We start from the raw sequence: 19,929 nt of genomic DNA on the forward strand, positions 1-19,929 counted from the left end.
GGCGTTATGTATAAAATCATTAATAACGTACATATTATATAGATAAAAATATAGCATATATAAATACAAAAATAAAATTAATCTTGAAATTACACCTCTGCTTATAAAAGAAATTAATCATATTGCATAACGTTTCCTCTACAAATAAAACAACTTTTGTAAAAACAATTATTTTTATCTTTAATTGCTTACAGTGCTATATAGCTTATAAAGATACAGCGTTATAGAGTATTTTTACAGAATAGACCCATTAAACGTCCATTTAAAAGTAATCTATAATTGGCCAGTTTTAAACCTTTTTACTTCAAAAACTACTATTTGGAATCAAAAATTTTTTTAATTTTTAAAAAACCTTTTTGCTATGGTATTTTCATTCGCGAATTTTGGGACAACCTCTGTATATGTATACAACAGTATAAAATTAAAAAATTTATGCTGAATGTATAATCCAGAAAGAAAATTAATACTTCTATTATTAGTTTCATGATTTTAAAAAATTACTATATACTATATACATGTATTACAAACTTTTATTACTTGTACTTTGCATTATACCAATAATTTCTATATGATCGCCTTTCTGAATATCCAGTGTACAATAATCTTCGTCCGTAAAATTCAATATATGTACTTCGAGTTTATATGTCCCATCTGTGATAGACCCACAGCCAATTAATTTATTTAATTTATTATTGTGCGTGGTTAAAAAATTTGTCTTCACGTATCCTTTTAAGACTGTAAAATAAACATTTAATAAGAAAAAGTAAAATAAAATTATATTTTATTATTAATAAAATTATAATTCAAAAATAGTTTTATATGTGTATAAGCTAATATATACAATAATCTATTAATGTTGGCACTTGATAATTTAATTTTTTAAATATATTCTTTATACATATTAATATATTACTATTTTGCATAATATAGTATTTAAAATATAATAATTATTTGCAAAATATAATAATATAATTATTAATAAGGATTTATTATTTATAAAAAAATATTTGTTATAAAAAAATATATTCGAAAGTATTTCACAATGTTTGAATGTATTAATAAAACTTACTATTGTAATAAATAGATATTAATTATATGTTTATAAATGTTTATAAATATGTTAATAATATAGAATTTATATATTAAATAATATATAATTTATGTGTTACATTATACTTTATTTATTTTGAACGATTATAAAAATATAATTCAAATGAATAATAAATTGAAAACGAAAAAATTAAAAGGTATATGCATATAAAAGATATAAGAAAAAATACTCACTAATTCGATTTGTGGTATTGAGAACTTCACAAAGTTCAACCGGTTCAGGTTCTGAGTCCACTAATGTTATCGGATCAAATATTCCCAAATTGGAAACAATAGTGTTTGATTTAATTAGTAATTCGTATGACATATTGCCGTTATTAAATTGGGCCATTTTTAGTGGGCGTGCTTGAACACCATCCAAATGAATGATCTATATATAAAGAAAATAACACTAAAAAGTTAATAACACTTTTGACTTAACTTATAGTTAATTTTAAATGAATAAATTTTTAAAACATTCATTGAATTAAAAAAAGTTTATAAAATGTTGAACTTTTTTGTTAATCATAAAATTTATTTTTTGACTTTAATAATATATATTTTATTATAGAGAGCGACAGTATATAGAATTGTGAAAAAAAAAGAAGAGGAAGGCCATGTAGATCCAGGGCCATGTCTTGGATCAAAAAAATGCACAACAAGAGAGCAAGAGGAGATCATTGTAAATTCAATTAGGATGAATGGTTTTCAGTCATCAAAAAAAGTAATTTTTCTATTATTTTATCAACTCAATTTAGAAATAAAATATTAAATTTATTTAATGATTTGTATTGTAAAATTGTTGTTATTTAGAGTAATTTTTTAATTTTAAAAAATCATGACATTCTAAGGCAATACAAATATGTAATATAATATGTAAACTTGTAATATTGTATAAGATTTTTATATTTAAACAATATTCTAATATCTTACAGATAAAAGCTGATAATGGATTGATGTTCATGGGACACTATACGGCACAGGCTCAGAGAAAACGGATATTTCCACCATATCCCTGTCGAAAAAGAAATATTGCAAGCGAATCATAAGGAGCAACGGATAGCGTTAGAGCATGTAGGCTGGAATGACGAATGGAATATAACGATTTTTTCGGATGAAAAAGTGTTTAGTACAGATGAGAACGGAAAAGTAACATTATGGAGAATGAAAGGAACAAGGTATGCCGAGGAAAATGTTCGTTTCCGTCAACGATCTGGACGCATCACATTGGGATTTTGGGGATGTATGTCCTCACATGGTCCTGGACCACTGGTTCAGACCACACCGCATATGAACAGCGAGGAATACATCCACATATTATCCGATGTGATACTGCCATATATTGCGGAAACATTTCCCGGCATACCTTACGTAAATTTCATTCAGGATAATTCAGGGGTCCATCGAGCGAGAGCTGTCCAGAATTGGCTGGCCGCACAACCTAACCTTAGGACGTTGAACTGGCCAGCCAAGTCCCTGGACATGAATGTCATTGAAAATCTTTGGGGCATAATAGTTCAAAATTGGAACCCTCGAATTCAGCGAACGCGTGAGGCACTTGTGCAACATGTTTTCGATCAATGGGAAGGTCTCCGCGCAAAACCTGATTTATTTAATAATTTAATAGCGTCTATGCCCCAAAGATTAACTGAAGTAATCGAGAATGAAGGAAGCGGTACCCGTTTTTAATAATTAAAAATGTATATAATAATTAAAAATGTTTAAGATTTGCCAAAGTTTGTTTTGTTCACGGATTTGTTTTTATTATTTTAGTTTCATAATTTATTAATCGTTAACGATACTTTTCATTGTTAAATTTATTATTAGTATAATATACGTTTAAACTGATGTAAATATATAATAATATGTAATATGTAATGTAATAGAAGAATATATAAATATAAAATTATATATCGAATTAATTTAATTTTTGATAATATTTTTCTTTTTTTTTCATTTTTTTTATACTACTTTTATATTTATGATATAAAATATAAATATAGCGATACTTTATCTCTATTTATAATACATATTACTAGATACAAAACAGGTTAATTTAATATTGCTTGTAATGTGCTCTACTGACATTATATTTTTGTGTTGAATTTAATGTTTATTATATGAATTATCCGCGCGCGGCATTTAAATTTATGTTACACACTGTATACGCAAATTGACAACGTCGTGATCGCTCATCGCGCATGACCATATGACAGTCATTCGCATCCTGAACTTGAGTGCGTGTTCATAAATTCATTCAAAAAAGTGTCGCAACCTCATTGCTGCCGACTGTACATAACATAGTAAAAAATATTAGATTCTATTTATTTTAATCCATTTTTTACAATGTTGTGTTTATCACAAATGAGATAAATATTATACATTCAAATAATCTATGTAAAAATGGAATAAATAATATAATGGCAACATTGTTTTACTCCACAATATTGTTTTAGATCCACAATGAAATGAAAAAAATTTGCTGAACGTTGAACAAGGGGAAGAGATTGATGGTGTTACAATATCAACAAACAATGAAGCATCAAGTGTATTTTTAAATTTTGAATCAAGTTATAGTATGCAAGTTGTTTTTATATTACTTAATTATGCATGTTGTAGTTTAAAATCATAATGCGTTATTTAATCTGAAACAATTTTACGTGATATATTTCTCACACTCTTTTTCATATTATTTTTATAATTTGTAGAAATTTAATTCTATATTCTATCCCAGGTAGCATAACGGCGTCAATTAGACGTCTTTTTTACGTACGTTTTCAGGATTTACGTTAAACTGACGGTTAGTATGACGTCTAAATGACCCTATACTGACGGCCATTTGTCACAGCATAAATGACGTCATCGGATGACATTAGTATGACGTCATTGGATGACATTAGTATGACGTCATAATGATTTTAAAATTGCCTTAAAAATAACGTTAAATTTAAAAAGATATGTGTGTGTGTACCATATTTCTTTTGTTAATTAAGAATTTTAAAAAGTCGAAAATATTTAAACAAAATATATTTATTTATTATACATATGTATGTTTTACAATATTTAGACTTGTGTGCTTTACAAAATAGACTTTCAAATAATAACAAAATGGCTGAGCATCTAATACAGACTCTACCTATATAAACGGCGACGATAAAATAAATTCTTATTTGTAGCATTTATCTATTTTATAGCACAGCCTTTAATAAAAAAAAATTCAACTTTTATCTTAAATTTAATTTAAGATAAGTGAGTTTAAAATATCTTTATTCAAGTATTATAAATATGAAACACACATATATGTGTATTATATATTTAAGTGTTATAAGTGAAAACATAATTTTACTTGTATATATACCATTTCAATTAATGAAAACATAATTTTAAGCTCACTTATTTTAGTTTTTAACAGTATACATGTTTCTTTAAAATAAAATTTTTTTAAAAATGAAAGTTAATATTTTATTCAAAATGTTATTCTTCTTTTATTTTAACGTTTAGCTCTAATATTTTTACCATATTTTCTTAATATGTATGAATAATAGGAAAAGAAACCCAACAATTATCGAAAGGAAACACAATGCACTTTGCAAGTATATCATGAAAAGGCCATATATCAGATTCATGTGTTAAATTTTTTACAACATAAATATTTAATTCTTTTGAATCTAGGGGATACTTATACAGAGAATCGTAAGATGTGAAGTATTTTCCAACAACAAATATTTCTTGTAGACTTATAACGACAATATTTTGAATTTGAATGAGCATATTATTTTTCATTAAACAATACGAATTTGCACTTGAATAAGAATGTGTGGTAATAGTAAAATCTCTATGTTTAAATTTTTTAAATTGCTTACAGAAAACACTTCTAAATTTTTCAGGTAATGGACTCAAATTATCTTCTACAGCATGAATAAACTGTTTTTCTATGATAGGTAAATTATTCTCTAATGCTGCATTCATTTCGTGTAATCTACGACCAATTTGTTGCAAAGGGTAATTAGGAGATTTTATTAAATTTTTAATCTGGCCAAGATAATTCTCGAACGGAAAACATGAAAATAAATCTAATGGCCCATAAATCTGCACATCATCAGCTAAATGACATAATATGTGTACATTATAGATTAAGAATTCTTGGCCGTATAATTGTTCACAATGTTTAACAAATATATTCAACAGTTCTTGTGGAAATGCACAACTAAATTTGGATATAAATTTTGCAGATATTAAAATTGATATCGCAGTATGAAAAAGTAAATAATTCTCATAAACGGCTGTATCGACTATATTTTTTAGTACAAGGGGTCCTAAATATAATAAAAACGTACGGAACTCTGTCGCTTTCCACCTTGGAAGCTCATGAAGTGTTCTGGGTTTTCTATTAAATTCTAACGGTATATACGATTTTAAGGATTCTAAGTGTTGTGATAAAATATTCACCTTACGACCAGATAATCGTGTTGCCAACGCACCACTTATCCAAAAATTTAATAATTTTCGCATTACTCCTAAGCAACAAGCATGCATATAATCAATTGGAAAAACAGTGACCATTCCGATTCCTAATTTAACTAAAGGAGAGATTCCGATATGGTGATCCTCATCTTGTTGGTTAACAAAAGAAACATTTGTTCTTTTCGGTGCAGATATATCTTTAAGTACAACTCGATTTTGTATATACTGTCCTCGTATCACACATTTTTCGCAACATGAATAGCCAGTATGGGATTTTATACACTTTATGAATGCTCTAGCAGGTGCATCGCACACAAAACTGTGGATAGCAATGTGATACCTTTTGTTATTGATTTCAATACCTTCTTGCAACAAATATAGGAGTTCGTCAATAAAATCTTCTAGAAATAATTCTAAAGGCTGTGGTTTTGATCTACCGCAAAATATACCAATAGCAAAGGGATTACTTTTAAAATTTTTTACTAGTCCTAAAATCGGCCAGAATTGTAAATTTGAACTGTAAAATAGGGGAAGTCCATCAATATTAAAACTGATATCTAACTTATTTCCAAAATTTTCTGTTATTTGCGATAAAATAGATTTTAAAATATTTTTCAGACCGAAATAATAAAAATGCCCATTATTGAGTTGTTTTGTTTGAATATTTCTTGGCGTTTCTAATAACGTTCTGGAGTCTAAAGGCAATTCATGATGAAAAACGTGTAATACGTGTAATAAACCAGTAATTGCTGAATGTGTGACATTAAAATTAAGAGCCCACTGCCTTAAGCTTGAGTTTAAACATGGCTGAGAAACTGTACTATTTAAATTTATATTTAAATCAGATGAAACTAAAGTGTTGTCAGACAACGTTAGCGATAAACTTGCATCGTAATTACTGGACACATTATTTTTAAGTATATTATTAATATCGTTATTTTCATTTTCACTATTAAGTGAAATATTCCCATGTGATATATTTGACACATTATTATCAAGTGCATCATCATTATTATTATTTTCATATATACTATTAAGTGAAATATTCTTATGTGTTATGTTGGGTTCCTTATCACAAATTTGAAGTGTTTTACGAACAGTCAGTGCAATTCTACGATAAAATTGGCGTTTACCTACAATAGGTTTCAACTTATACCTAATTTTTTCGGGCATTTTCTCTCGTTTTCTTCATACGATCTTGAGCATGCTTCAGCCAAACCTTTATTGCATCTTCTATTTCTTTATCGGTTGTATTGGTAACGCTTCTCTTGACTGCACCTAAGAAATATCAAGTTTGCCTTCAAATTTAAGCCATATTATAAATTATATTAAAAGATTTAAAATATCTAGTAAATTAGATGATAAGTTTAATTCAAATTAAAATGTAGAATTACTAAGATTTAAATAAGTAACAATAAAAAAAATTTTTAGCAATAAAGTTTTAATTAAGAATTTGTTTAAAAGTGGATTTAAATGTAAATTTAAATAAATTTATAAATTGAATTTTATTTAAGTTATGTACAAATTGCCTGTCATTCTTATTAATTAAAATTTATAAAATATATACGGTAAATTACATCAAATTAAAGAAAAAAACAAAATGCCCATTTATGCGTACAAAAAATAAATTTAAAAATACACTTACCCACAATTAAAATTTTCAGGGATAAATCTGAGAAGGCTCTTTTCTGTGAACGTTTGCCGTAATAATTAAAATTTATCGCCACAGCATCAGTCAAAATATATTTCAAAATTCTATTTGTTTTGCTTGGTACATGATTTCCACCCAGACTAGCCAAATATGCCGACTGAAAAGAAATTACATTATCTACGTGCTATGGTATCAAATGCTATTGCGTATACATACCAAAGCTATATTATCATCATTATTTGCTTTCAAGTAAACATCTAACTGATCTAATTCCTCAACTGTGTTCAATGGAAATGAAAATGGTATATTAGGTAATCCGGTCACATTGTTTACATTTTTTGTATTTTGTCTGTTCATCCAATGCAATATTTCATCATTCTGTTCCTTGACAGTAGCTATCAGGGAAACAAGTTTTTCTGAAAAATATTTCATTATAAAAACTGTTGACATTATATCTACTTTGACAAATTAGCTTTTACAAACCAAAATTATCCGCTGTATGAATAAATTGACGATGTGAACGTGGAGTCGTTGAAATGTTATTAACAGAATTACTTGCAGTACTTGCTACACTGGGGCTTATATTTTCACTTGTATTGAGAGTACTAATCGACAAAGGTGAATCAGAACGGGCCAAAGTAAAATCTGAAAATAAATGTAACAAATATTTATTTCTTCAAGGTAATATATAAAACAATAGAACAAATATTTGAATATATGTAAAATAAAGAGATACCTTTCTCTAAATGTTTAGAAACATTAAAATTTTTTTGTTTTACTAGGGGTGGTCTGGGTAATTGTTTCTCTCGTTGTTTTCCTCGTTCTTCCTCTTGTTCATCATCTGACGATGAATTATATATTCTTCTAGATATTCTTTTTCGTTTCTTACGTGTACCTTCGTTTTCTTCTTCACTCTCCAAATTTGATATAATTTCTGACTGTTTTAGTTTCTCTCTTGTCTTTACAAGATCATCTGCAATTTAGAAAAAATGTAGAATAAATAAATAAATATATATGTAAAATAAATATATATATATATATATATGTAGAATAAATAAATAAATAAATATGGGAAACTAACTTACCACTTCTGTAAAAAATACGCGAAATACTGTGCAGTGTCCATTTTTCAGTATCAACTGTTTCCCCTGTTCTCAAAGCTTTATCAAATTTATTTTGATCTTTATACGGAGGCCAAAAAACTTCCTTTTTTAAAGGTGTAAGCCACGCACTGTTAACAGCAGCTACACCACCGCCGTGTTTCTCATCAAATTCTACAACAACATAAGCCATACTTATTTTTGGATTATTTCGCCTGCAAAGACAAAGCATAATATAATATATATGTATATATTTATGTATTACAAGATTAGAGAGGTATTTTAATAAACTCACCTGTACGCTTTAAATCTTCTATCAAATTTATTAAAATGTTAATATAACAAATATTTACATTTGTGTTCCTTATTGACATAAATACACATAGTAATTTATGTAGTATTGTAGGTTAGGCTTCAATATCACAATTTGTGCATTAATATACGTATCTAACTTTTTCACCCACAGAAATGATAATAATAAAATCCTGCAATTTATATAGAAACAAATTTGTACACATCAGTTTTATATGTAAAGGCACAATGTGAAAGCAAATACTCGCCGGTTACGATCTCAAAACAAAAAGCAAATCCTTAATAACAATTGACGAAGAACTTGATCCTATTAATAATCGTATATTGCACATAAGAAAAAGAAATAAGTTTGAAAAAGGAGTGTGTACAATATTTACCCTTTTGCTAATATATTATTTTCTCTTTATTTTATAAGAGACACACCAGATACACATAGATACACAAAACTTCGACCGGCTTCAGAATCACTTATTGCGCACGTGTTACATTTCTCGTTTTCCCGCTATTGCCACAGTGTATACTGTGCTATTGCACTGTTACGCAACTCATGTCGTAGTTTTGTCCAATCAAGAACCCAGAAGCGCACATGCGCTTCACGTTCGCGCTACTCGGTTCAAATGTATTCTGAACGGCATTAATGAGGTTCTCCTTATCATACGCCCAGGCGATCGTTTGTTACGACAGGCGCGTGATAGGGTAGGATTCTATCGATGCCATTATATAGATATGCAATTTCCATGCTCTAGGATGAAATCGCAAACGCAGCAATTAATAATGAAGCAATATTAACTATATTTTTCATTGCCTACTTTTTATTTTCATCATTCTATTTGTGTTTAAATATCTTTACATATATTGATTCCTTTACTTATGGTATAACTACCGCATTATCACATATCGATATAGTTACCATAAGTAAAAAGTTTAAAAGTGGAACGAACAAAGTCTGTTTTAATTAAGAAAAACTTAAAAAATAAAAATAAAATTGTTAATACAAAATTTGGTCTTAAAAAGACGTCTAATTCACGTCCTTTTCATAACGTCATAATTTCGTCCACAATAGGACGTCAAATACACGTCATATAGAAGACAAATGACGTCTTGGACGAAATATGACCTAAAATTGACGTCAATAAGACCGTGTGTGCTACCTGGGATATTTATATACCTAAATGTTTTTTATAATGAATTTTTTTAGATTCACAATGTACTAAAAAAAATTTGCTTAATAATGAACAATTCGATAATGAAATTGATGCTAGCGTCTCAAAGTCAACAAATACGGTATGCCAAGTACCAAGTCCAAATTGTAATAATGAAACAAGTTAGTATGCAAATAGTTTCTATTTTATATACGGTAACGCTATATTTTCATAATGTTATTTTTAGAGCATTTTTGTTATATTTTAAATATATTTATACACTTATATTTTTTTATCTTTTTTATATTTTTAATCTGTATAATTTTTCTCAAAAATCTTATATTTTGTTTTCTTTTATGTAAAATAAATTTTTTGACTGTTTTATAGGATCAGAAAATTTTCAACGATTTGTTATACGGAAATTAATTGGTTTGGAGTTAAAAATGAATAGCGTAAATCAAAATCTGAAAATGATTAATGAAAATCAAAAGCTCTTGTTAGAAAAATTGTCAAAAGGTGCTTTCGAAACAGAGGAAAAAGAAGAAATTGATATTTTGCAAGATTTACCGTTGAAACAACAAAAATATTTGGAGGATATGGAAACAAAATTAAAAAATGATGTATCTTATCGAAAACAAATGGTAAGTCAAATGTTTATATATTTCAATACAATATTACATTACTAAATATCTTTGAAAAATGAAAGAATAACAGGATCTGATAGACAATTCTAAAAGGAATTCCATATATCGTATGTATAAGTCGTTAAAAAATTTTGTATATTAAATATTGTTTTTTGTATAAATAATTAAATGGTATAATCATATCTATTATTTACTTTGGATTGTGTAACATTTGATTTATTACGTACGTAAATTTTTTAAACAAAACAGATGTATATAAATGATATATTAAACAAATTTTTTAATAACAATTTTATAAAAAAGCATTTACAAACATATATTTACTGGAATATTTTTATTTTAAATTGCATACACTATGTGTTATTTTTATAAAATTGTTATTAAAAAACTAATAAGTTAATATTATTTTCATTTAGAGATTCTATACAAAGATAGTTGTTTAAAAATAAAACTAAATATAATTTGAATGTTTCATATTTCGAAAATAACCATTAATTAAATAACTATAATACGAATTTTTTAGTAATATAATAATGTTTATTTAAAATATTTTCAGATTAAACAATTGACACGTTACACGTGTCAAAATATGAAAACCTCATGCTTACAACTAATGAGGCTAATCCTGTCTAATGAAGTTGCAATAAATTACAGTTGGTATGGTGCGAAAAAGAAACAAATTTTTTCTAAATTGCAAAATAATTATAAGTAAGTAAAATATTTAAAAGCAATCTTAATTTTTTTATTAATGAAAATACTATAATATTCCTTTATACCAATTAAAAGACCGACATGTTGGTATCAGTTATTAATAAATAAAATATGTTCAAAAATATTAATATTTCTCACATATTTTTTATATATGTATATTAGAAATAAAGCATATAATATAGCATATAATTACCTGTAACTTAATTTAAATTATATCATAGACATGCTTATTGTAATTTATGTAGAATTAATGAGAAGTAAAGAAAGAGTATGTTACTTTTCCAGGTGTAATACGAAAGTCACACGCTGACGCAACAGAGGAGCAAATATCTGCTCCTATTAAAATATGATTGGCCCATGCCAAAGAACGAATAGAGAGAGAACATAACACACAGAGGACTGTGGTGACTGAGACTGTTGGCCAGTGCGAGGTTGGCAATACAGATTGTTAATGTTATAGATTGTTATAGATTTAGATTAGAGCTGGACACAGTTTGCACATTTCGACCGATTTTCGAAAGTCACCGCGTACCATCCTCCCTTTACATCTTGACATCTTACAATTAGTAACAAGTTGTCTAACAACTATAAGCACGCAGCATTCTGCCTCAGGAACGACGCATCTGTAACATGATGTGGTTTCGTATCCTCCGACTGACCAAATGTCAATATATATTTTATAAATGCGATCTTTAAAGATTTTTTTTTAATTTTTAAATAGTTAATTACATTTATTACGATATAAAAATTTTTAAATATTAAATTATATGCGACAGATTTGTTAAATGTCTCTGAGACTCTTATTTTATTTCCGCGTCGTACCTGAGGCAGAATGCTGCGTGCTTAGTTGCGGTTGTTAGACAACTCGTTGCTAAGATGTCAAGACGTAAAGGGAGGATGGTAGGCGATGACCTTCGAAAATCGGTCGAAATGTGCAAACTATATATATCCTCTGATTTAGATTATATATATGTATAGCTAAGATTATAAATTAATAGATTTTATATAGAATTTAGATATAGATTTAGATTATAAATATATAATTAAGATAATAATTAAATTTTAATAGATTTTATATAGAATTTAGATATAGATTTAGATTTTAATATAATTAAGATAATAAATTAATATAATTGTGTGTAGATTATAGATATAAGAATTTTATGAAAATATATATAAATAATAATTTAGAATAAATATTTTTAAAATGTAAATAGAAACAATTTATTAATATATCCTAACCTAACCTAAACCTAAATATGAGTAATATATCAATAATATACCGGCAACATTCTGTGGATATACTACAGGATATTCCCAGTATATACTACGAACCAATAACATACTAGTAATATTCTGTGGATATACTACAGGATACTCCCAGTATATGCTACGAACCAATAATATACTGGTAATATTCTGTGAATATACTACAGGATACTCCCAGGATATGCTACGAACTAATAACATACTGGAAACATTCTGTGGATATACTGTAGGATATTCCCAGTATATATTACGAACTATAATACCTATCACATAGGAACTTTCTCAGTATGTACTGAGTCTATCATAGTACGTATATCGAATGTTCTGAGAATGTACGAAATATACTTTTGTGATATCCTCCGAACATTTTCAGAATCTACCTGTGCTGTTAGGGAAGTTACCATTTTTTGCGAAGTGCAATTTAAATTACACACTACTACACTTCTGTAATTTTTCTTAACACACCACATTTCTAAATCAATTGAATCACAGGGATACGTAAACAGCGGTTTTTTCTTCTCTAACTTAATGCCACGAATTTTAATATTGTCCAAAGTCTCATTAAGTGGAAGGTAGATTTCGTTGATCATCAAGAGTGTTCCATTATCCAACAAAATTGTATTATTTGGTGCCTTTGACGTTAGAATTACACCTTTATAAAATACTCGCTTTATAATAATTTTCCTAGATGCATCTGCACAAAGACTTCTCACTATTTTTATGGAAGGAAGTCTTTCAGGTCTTTTCGATATAGCAAATTTTTCATGTAAACGTCGACATATTTGTGCGAGAGGTTTATTGCCTGATCTCAAACATTTTTTTATCTTCCCCAGTGCGTTTTCAAATGGGAAGGCTATAAGGCTGGAAATAGGACGTTTCATATATTTTACGTCATCAGCCAAATGGACAAGATAATGCATATTTCCAATCAAACTGCTTTTTCCGTACATCGATGCTGATAATTTAACGAAGGTCTTGAGCCATGCTTTCGCATAATCACAATATTGTAGAGGTGTTTTTTTTTTATAATACTCTACAAGCGGCGTGCAGAAGTAGAAAATGCTTATAAATTTGTTCAGGTAATATTTTTTTAAAAGTTATTGGCCCAGCATATAAAAGGAGAAATTTAAATTCAACAGCTTTGAATTTTTTAACATCTACTAAAGACCTCGTAGTTCTCTGAAATTCTTCAGGTATTTGAGACTGCAAACTTATCAAACGTTTTGACAATAACATTTGAGCATTGTGACTCAATTTAATTGTTAGTTTACTATGCAACCAATAATTTAATAATTTTTTCATTACGCCCAAACATACGAGGTGCATGAAATCAAGGACAAATTGAAAAATCATATCTACAGGTGGCCTAATATTAAGTAAAGGTGATACGCCAGTGTGGTGATTGGAATTAGTTTGTTGACGAAAAGACTCATCACTTCTTTCTTCATAATCGTCACTAGGATAGATTACTCGATTTTCAATCCACTCTCCCCGCACCATACACCTTTCACATGCCCAATAAGCTCCGTGACCCTTGATTTTTTTCAAGAAAGCACGTGCAGGAGTATCACAAACAAATGCTTTTATAGAAATCTTGAACAAGTGATTATCTATCAATAATCCATTTATATTTAATTCATTGATTTCGTTGATGAAATCTTCCAAAAATTTGTCCAAGTTGTTAGGCTTTTTGTTACCTGAAAATATGGCGACCGGAAAAGGTTCATAAGGAGTGTCTTCGCAGTCAACTTGACACAATATAGGCCAAAATTGTTTAAAACTTGAGCGGAACAATTGCACTCCAGCAACGTTAATTATAAGATAGATTGTGTCTGCTCCTTCGTGTAATTCTGGGTTAACAGATTGTTGAAGGTGATTCGAGAGACCAAAACAAATAAACTCACTTTCTTCGTCATTATTAAATTTTTTGACCTTATAATTTGATGTAGTTCCCAGGAAAGTTTTAGCACAGCGTGGTAGTTGAGGTAATAATCGGCGCCTCAAAATCTTCAGCAATGCTTCTAAACGAGAATGACAAATTGCAGGATTTCCTAATAAAGCCCATTCCCGAAGTTCTTCAATCTCTGTGTCATAACATTCAAAACAATCTGAAAAATCGTCTTCTACAATACTGGCTTCACGAATATCCGCGTTTACATGAATTTGCTGTTCATTTTCATTTTCTTCGCCGTGTTCAGCATTATCGTTACTTTCATTGTCATCGCTTGCTGTTTCATCAGTATTTGAGGTTGAATGTGAATTTTCTTCTACTTCTAATTCTCGATTATCGTTATTTTCGGATCTAGAGTTTTCTAAATTAAAATTTTCTATATTTGGCTCGTCACCATTTAGCATTTCTTCTAATAAAATATCATAGTTTTCACGATTATGTTCAAAAACATCTTCTGGTCTTCTCTCTCTTTGCTTCTTCGATGCTCTGACATTCGTAAACGTGCCAATTCACGTATACGCATACGACGACGCTCTGCTTCATCCATTTAACAAAAAACTGAACACTCAAATAAGAAACAAAATGTTTAATTAAATATTATAAATCTTGTTAACACTTCAACTCACTTATTGTATAACTTTCGTTACGACAATAAGCCCAAAGACTCGATTTCAATGAAAGTTTAAAATACATGCACTAATGGCGCTACAATCGGTATCGAAAATATCTGGATATTTTCGATACCGATCGTAGCGCTATCAATGTATTGTATATGATTTAAAATTTTGTAAAATGTATATGATTAAAAATTTGTAAAAATTTCAATAGTGAATAAACAAATACTTGTGCAATAATTGTAATAAAAGAAATTACATATTTTTTTTTAGGTTTGGCACATTAATCTGGTCCGAATAATTGCCGGATAATAATCAGATTAGGCAGTCAGATCCGGCAATTATTCGGACCAGATTAATGTGCCAAACCTTAAACAAAAAAAAAAAATCGTTTGGCACATTAATCTGGTCCGAATAATTGCGATATGACTACCTAATAATAACCAGATTAGGCAGTCAGATCCGGCAATTATTCGGACCAGATTTATGCGCCAAACCTAAAAAAAATTATTTAATTTCTTTTATTACAATTATTTGCACAAGTATTTGTTTATTCACTATTAAATGTATATTTATTATTGTAAAGAAGAATTTTTTTTATTTATTTAGAAACGGATAAAACCCAAATAATTACCGGATCTGGCTTACCGAATTCGGTATACCATTCAAAAATCATATTCGTGCCTTATCTGGCAAACGCTAGATCAGGAATGCCGGACCAAATTTCTACTCGGGTTCTTATTCCTAAAATCTAGTACTTTGACTTCTTTTTAATCCCCTCTTATGTTTTTCATAATTTCTTCTTCGTATTTTTAAAACGGCTCGTTCTCGGCTCAGGAAAATCCTAGCGAGCTCGGGTTTTCGGCATATGAAAATATTAAAGTGACAACAGCTTTTTTTTCTACCTTTTTTTTTCCCACCTGGCGAGAATTCACAACAGAATGTATTAGTTACTTTATGAGGGGATTGGCTTCGCGGAATTGTTTTTTCCGCATTATTAGTTAATTTTGATCTTGGTATGTCAAAGTCATCGACTATCCTAACTGATGGTCGTCTTTTGTTTTTATTTCTTCGCCGTATTATTATCCAAAATATTATAGTGGATATTATAATTAATATTATTATTATTCCGCTAGATGTCATTGGATAGATAAATTGTTTCGTTGCGCTCGAACGAGAATTTTGAGATCGTTTCTTAGTCCGATTTGAAAATTAATCAATGCTTGTTTTTTGATTGTTTGGCGAATATATATAGCGCGTTTAAACATGGGGGGGGGTGTCCCCTTCAATCATTGAATTGTATAATTTCATGGCTAGTAGGTCGACGCGTTGGCCGAAATCATGCGCGTTTTCGTTCGTTTTTTGTTTTAACGTTGAATTCTAATTGTATAGATGCGTCGTTCTCTGTTTCGTTTGATAACAGGCTTCTAATTGTTGTTTGAGTCCTTCGTAAGTTTGAATATCATGCGTTTCGAAATCTTGCATGGCCTTTCCGTCTAATTTTGTGTATAGTATTGCTTGAATTAATGACTTTTCATCCGCGGGATTTATGTTTTGCATGGCATATGTGCACGCATTTAAAAACTTTTGGAGTTTTTGTTGCGAAGTTCCGTCGAAGTCTGGGATCATTGTCCTTGCTTCGTTTAAGGTTAAATATTGCGAAGAGGTGCTACGTCGATTCCTAATATCATTTTCGGATCTTCCGTACGTGTACGTTGCGTTGTTGTATGTTTCGCGGCGATCCGTGTATCGGTTGCCCTCGGGGCGGTACCCGTTTCGCGTCTGTCGTATACTTCTCTCGTATTTGCAGGGCGATCGTGTATTTGGTCGCGCAAGGAATCTAATTCGGTTCTCATTTCCCGAAATCCTTTTACGAGTTCAGTGAGTAGGGCGTTATTCGGGTCGGATACTGGATGTCCGGCATCTGCATAACACGCGGCGGCATTACCGTCGATTATTGATCGTAAGCGTTCGATTTTCCTGTCGACATCTTCAGGGGGGGGGGGGCATTCCGCGTCGGAGGGTTTCGTCTCATGTCGTCCTCGCTTTGCGTGTTTAAGACGCTATCGTCGACTGATACGGGAGAATAGTTTTTCCTAACCGAAATTCGCTCGGAAGACGCGCGATCCGAGGGACGTCTTTCGTCTATATTAGAAGGACGTACGTTTCCCTCGATCGGTTCGGCTTCTGATTCTGGCGAGCTAGCGCCTGAGTAACGTCTATCTAAATTTGTGCGTACGTTATCGCGAATGTCGCGTACCGCTTCCTCGGCTACTTGTATGGGCATTACGGAACCGAATCTATGATTAAGTCGAGCTGGTCCACTCCAGAATCGTGGTTTAAATGAGACGCGTTTTTTCGGTCGTTTCGACATTGAATAACCTCGGGCTTATTTCTCGACGCTAGAGGGGTTGATTCCCCTTTAAAAGAGTATTTTATAATAGTTAGTTTCGCACCCACTGTCAGTTCGTGCCTTTAGTACGCTTTCGTCAAAGCTATCGAAGGGGAACTCGCGTTTAACGGTGACGTTCGCGGGTAATTCAACTTCGCTTTCGTTTGAATATTCGCTCTCTAATTTTCTACGAACTCGCTCGAGATTTTCCAAAGTTATTGGTAACGCTTGAATCGCTCGCTTCGCGGAATCGCTATGTAACCACGATTTGTTTAATATCGGTTGTCGGGGGGGTTTCGTGTCCTTCCGACATTCACGCAGAAATATTATAAGGATCGGACTTACAGTATTACGGCTCGCATCATCTTTACGCTCTTTATCGCTCGGTACGGTTTGGCTGCTGCTGCTGCAACTCGATCGCTCGTGGGCTGGTAACGGCTGGTGGCTCGGTGCTCGTGCTTGATACGGCAGGTCGTCGCTCGGTGATGACGCGTTGTCCGTGAGATTGTCGCAGGTCGGCGTTGTCTTTGGGGCGTTGGCGATCCTACTCGACTCTCAGCTGTTTGCTTATCGCTCTTCGTACTGCTTGCGTTGTCCGTCCTTCTCTCTCACTGTACTGTGGCTTCTGCTTATTTCCGTCAGCTGTTTTTTCTAACTGGTGTGCCTGCTTCCACACGTTGTGTATGTGTGTGTATTGCCGGTCTTAATTTTTAATATACTGCTTTCTATGTTGTTCGTCAATTATTTCGACGTGCCTGATTTTTCTAATACTTTTGTATTGTTTTCAGGTCTTCAGGTTCCTGCTGGTCCTGGCGGTCCGTCGGCGCAATCCCACCGCTGCCACCAATTTTGTTGTGCCGCTCCACGGCACTGGGGTTGCGCCGAATTTAAGGATAGGTATCCTCGGGTCGTGCAGGACTTCATAGGAAGTTAGGAGTGTTGAACTCTTCTCTTTCTTTTAAAATACACTTTTATTTTAGTTGAACAGGTTTACACTTTATTGGTCCTTCTTTCCAGTTAGATAGATATATAACAATCGGCGATTAATTAACAAGCGTAGGTCTTTCCTAGCGATTCTTCGTCTTAGTCTTTTAGATTCCTGTTAGCAACTGCCCTCGGGGGCTGACTCTCGGTCTTATATATTCTTGTTTCTTGGATTTCTTTCGGGAGAGGCCCTTGGAAACAGGTCTCTGATTGGTTAATAATATTCACGCGTTTTTGGTCTAAGTGCAAGCGAAGCAGGTCGAAGTCGCAGGTCTTCGCTTGCATCTCGCGATTTCCGGTGCTTCGCGCGTGTCTCGTTGCGTTAGCGTTTTCGCGCGACGAGCGTTTGGCGAGAGCACTCCCTTATTCTATAATGCTTTATAATAAATTCTTAGTTCTAATACTATTTTAATATTGGTTATAGTTCGAGCTATAACAATATCAAGAGACACGGTAGTGTCTCGCGCCAAGTTTAATAAGCGTAGCTTTGCGTAGCGACCGCGAGGCATGCCGTGTATCTATACGCGAGTCGAACAGTTGAGAGTATCATATATTTCAGATACGCAATAACGGCTGAAGCGATCGAGTTTTTACTACGTTCAATCGATAGATTGAGTTCAAATTATATAATAAAAGTGCCTTTATTTTTTCTCTATATGCTTTATAAACGGTGATATTATAATGTAAAGTTTGTTTTTATAGAAAATTGATTCAAGTTTTGGTCGTCATCGACCTTCTCAATACGCATGTACCAGAAAATGTCCAGTTCGAGCATTCATTGCAAGACAGCGTTGATGTCGCTCCATGAATGATATATGTCATTAGGTTATTAGTTTTGACACATAGGTTCAGTTTTAATGTAGGTTAATTCATTATGTTTGATTAATTCATTAATCAATTGATTGAAAGAAAATAAAAGAAACTTGTAATTGTGTGTAAAAAAAATAATTGTGTATAATACAAAAGTTAAACGTGAATAAAAATTAATACTAAATAAAAAATAACGTAAAAAAAGGTCAGTAAGAATTTGATAACTCATAGCACAATTACAAATGCTATAAGCTATTCTCTTTATATTATTTATTATATTATTAGCTTTCATTTATTTTCTTATTTTATATCAACAATTATATATGTACTTATGAAGAAATAATAGAGTGATAGTTATAAAAGAAATATAAATTGCTTTCTTGTCATGCTACATGCTATCATCCTACTATTTCTTCACAAGTATATAATTGTTGATATAAAATAAGGAATTGAATAAAAGCTAATAATATATAATAAATAACGTAAAGAGGAAAGTTAAATAATATGCATTTTTGATAGAGATTCAAGTTTTTATTTTATATCAACAATAATATACTTATGAAGAAGAATTAGGAAGATGGTAGCGCAATAAGAAAGTAATTATTATAGTAGGATGGTACGTAACAGAAAAGTTATTATTATAAAAAAAATATAATTTATCACACATAATATATGTAGTATTGCATATTACATGTATGTAGTATAGTATTGTAAAATCCTGTTATTTCTTTTAAATCTACAGTTTGCAATACTATACTATATACATATGATATGCGATAACATATATATGTGATTT

General features: G+C 30.7%; 1 protein-coding gene and 1 pseudogene across 1 annotated transcript; one reads left to right on the forward strand and one right to left on the reverse strand.

The window, feature by feature from the left end:
• Positions 1 to 4,651: 4,651 nt before the first annotated feature.
• Positions 4,652 to 9,495, reverse strand: LOC145939416 (uncharacterized). The gene is made up of 8 exons (XM_083043711.1): positions 8,994 to 9,495; positions 8,600 to 8,789; positions 8,290 to 8,519; positions 7,941 to 8,177; positions 7,688 to 7,849; positions 7,421 to 7,620; positions 7,199 to 7,361; positions 4,652 to 6,831 (listed from the first exon to the last, which is right to left on the reverse strand). Exons 3-8 carry the CDS (start codon positions 8,495 to 8,497, stop codon positions 6,710 to 6,712), a joined length of 1,092 nt encoding a protein of 363 aa, XP_082899837.1. The 5' UTR covers positions 8,498 to 8,519; positions 8,600 to 8,789; positions 8,994 to 9,495; the 3' UTR covers positions 4,652 to 6,709.
• Positions 9,254 to 11,565, forward strand: LOC145939280 (uncharacterized; annotated as a pseudogene).
• The last annotated feature ends 8,364 nt before the right edge of the window (positions 11,566 to 19,929 follow it).

Source organism: Prenolepis imparis, unplaced genomic scaffold (genome assembly GCF_030444845.1).
Source record: "Prenolepis imparis isolate NDT839.2.m4 unplaced genomic scaffold, iyPreImpa1.0 SCAF_8, whole genome shotgun sequence".
Lineage (NCBI taxonomy): Eukaryota > Metazoa > Arthropoda > Insecta > Hymenoptera > Formicidae > Prenolepis > Prenolepis imparis.

Excerpts from the sequence above, each read along its gene's own strand:
- LOC145939416 (XM_083043711.1), bottom strand. The coding sequence starts at position 8,497 with ATGGCTTATGTTGTTGTAGAATTTGATGAGAAACACGGCGGTGGTGTA. Across the intron at positions 8,178-8,289 it reads GCGTATTTTTTACAGAAGTG|ATGATCTTGTAAAGACAAGA; the intron begins GTAAGTTAGTTT and ends TCTAAATTGCAG. Across the intron at positions 7,621-7,687 it reads TCATACAGCGGATAATTTTG|AAAAACTTGTTTCCCTGATA; the intron begins GTTTGTAAAAGC and ends AATATTTTTCAG.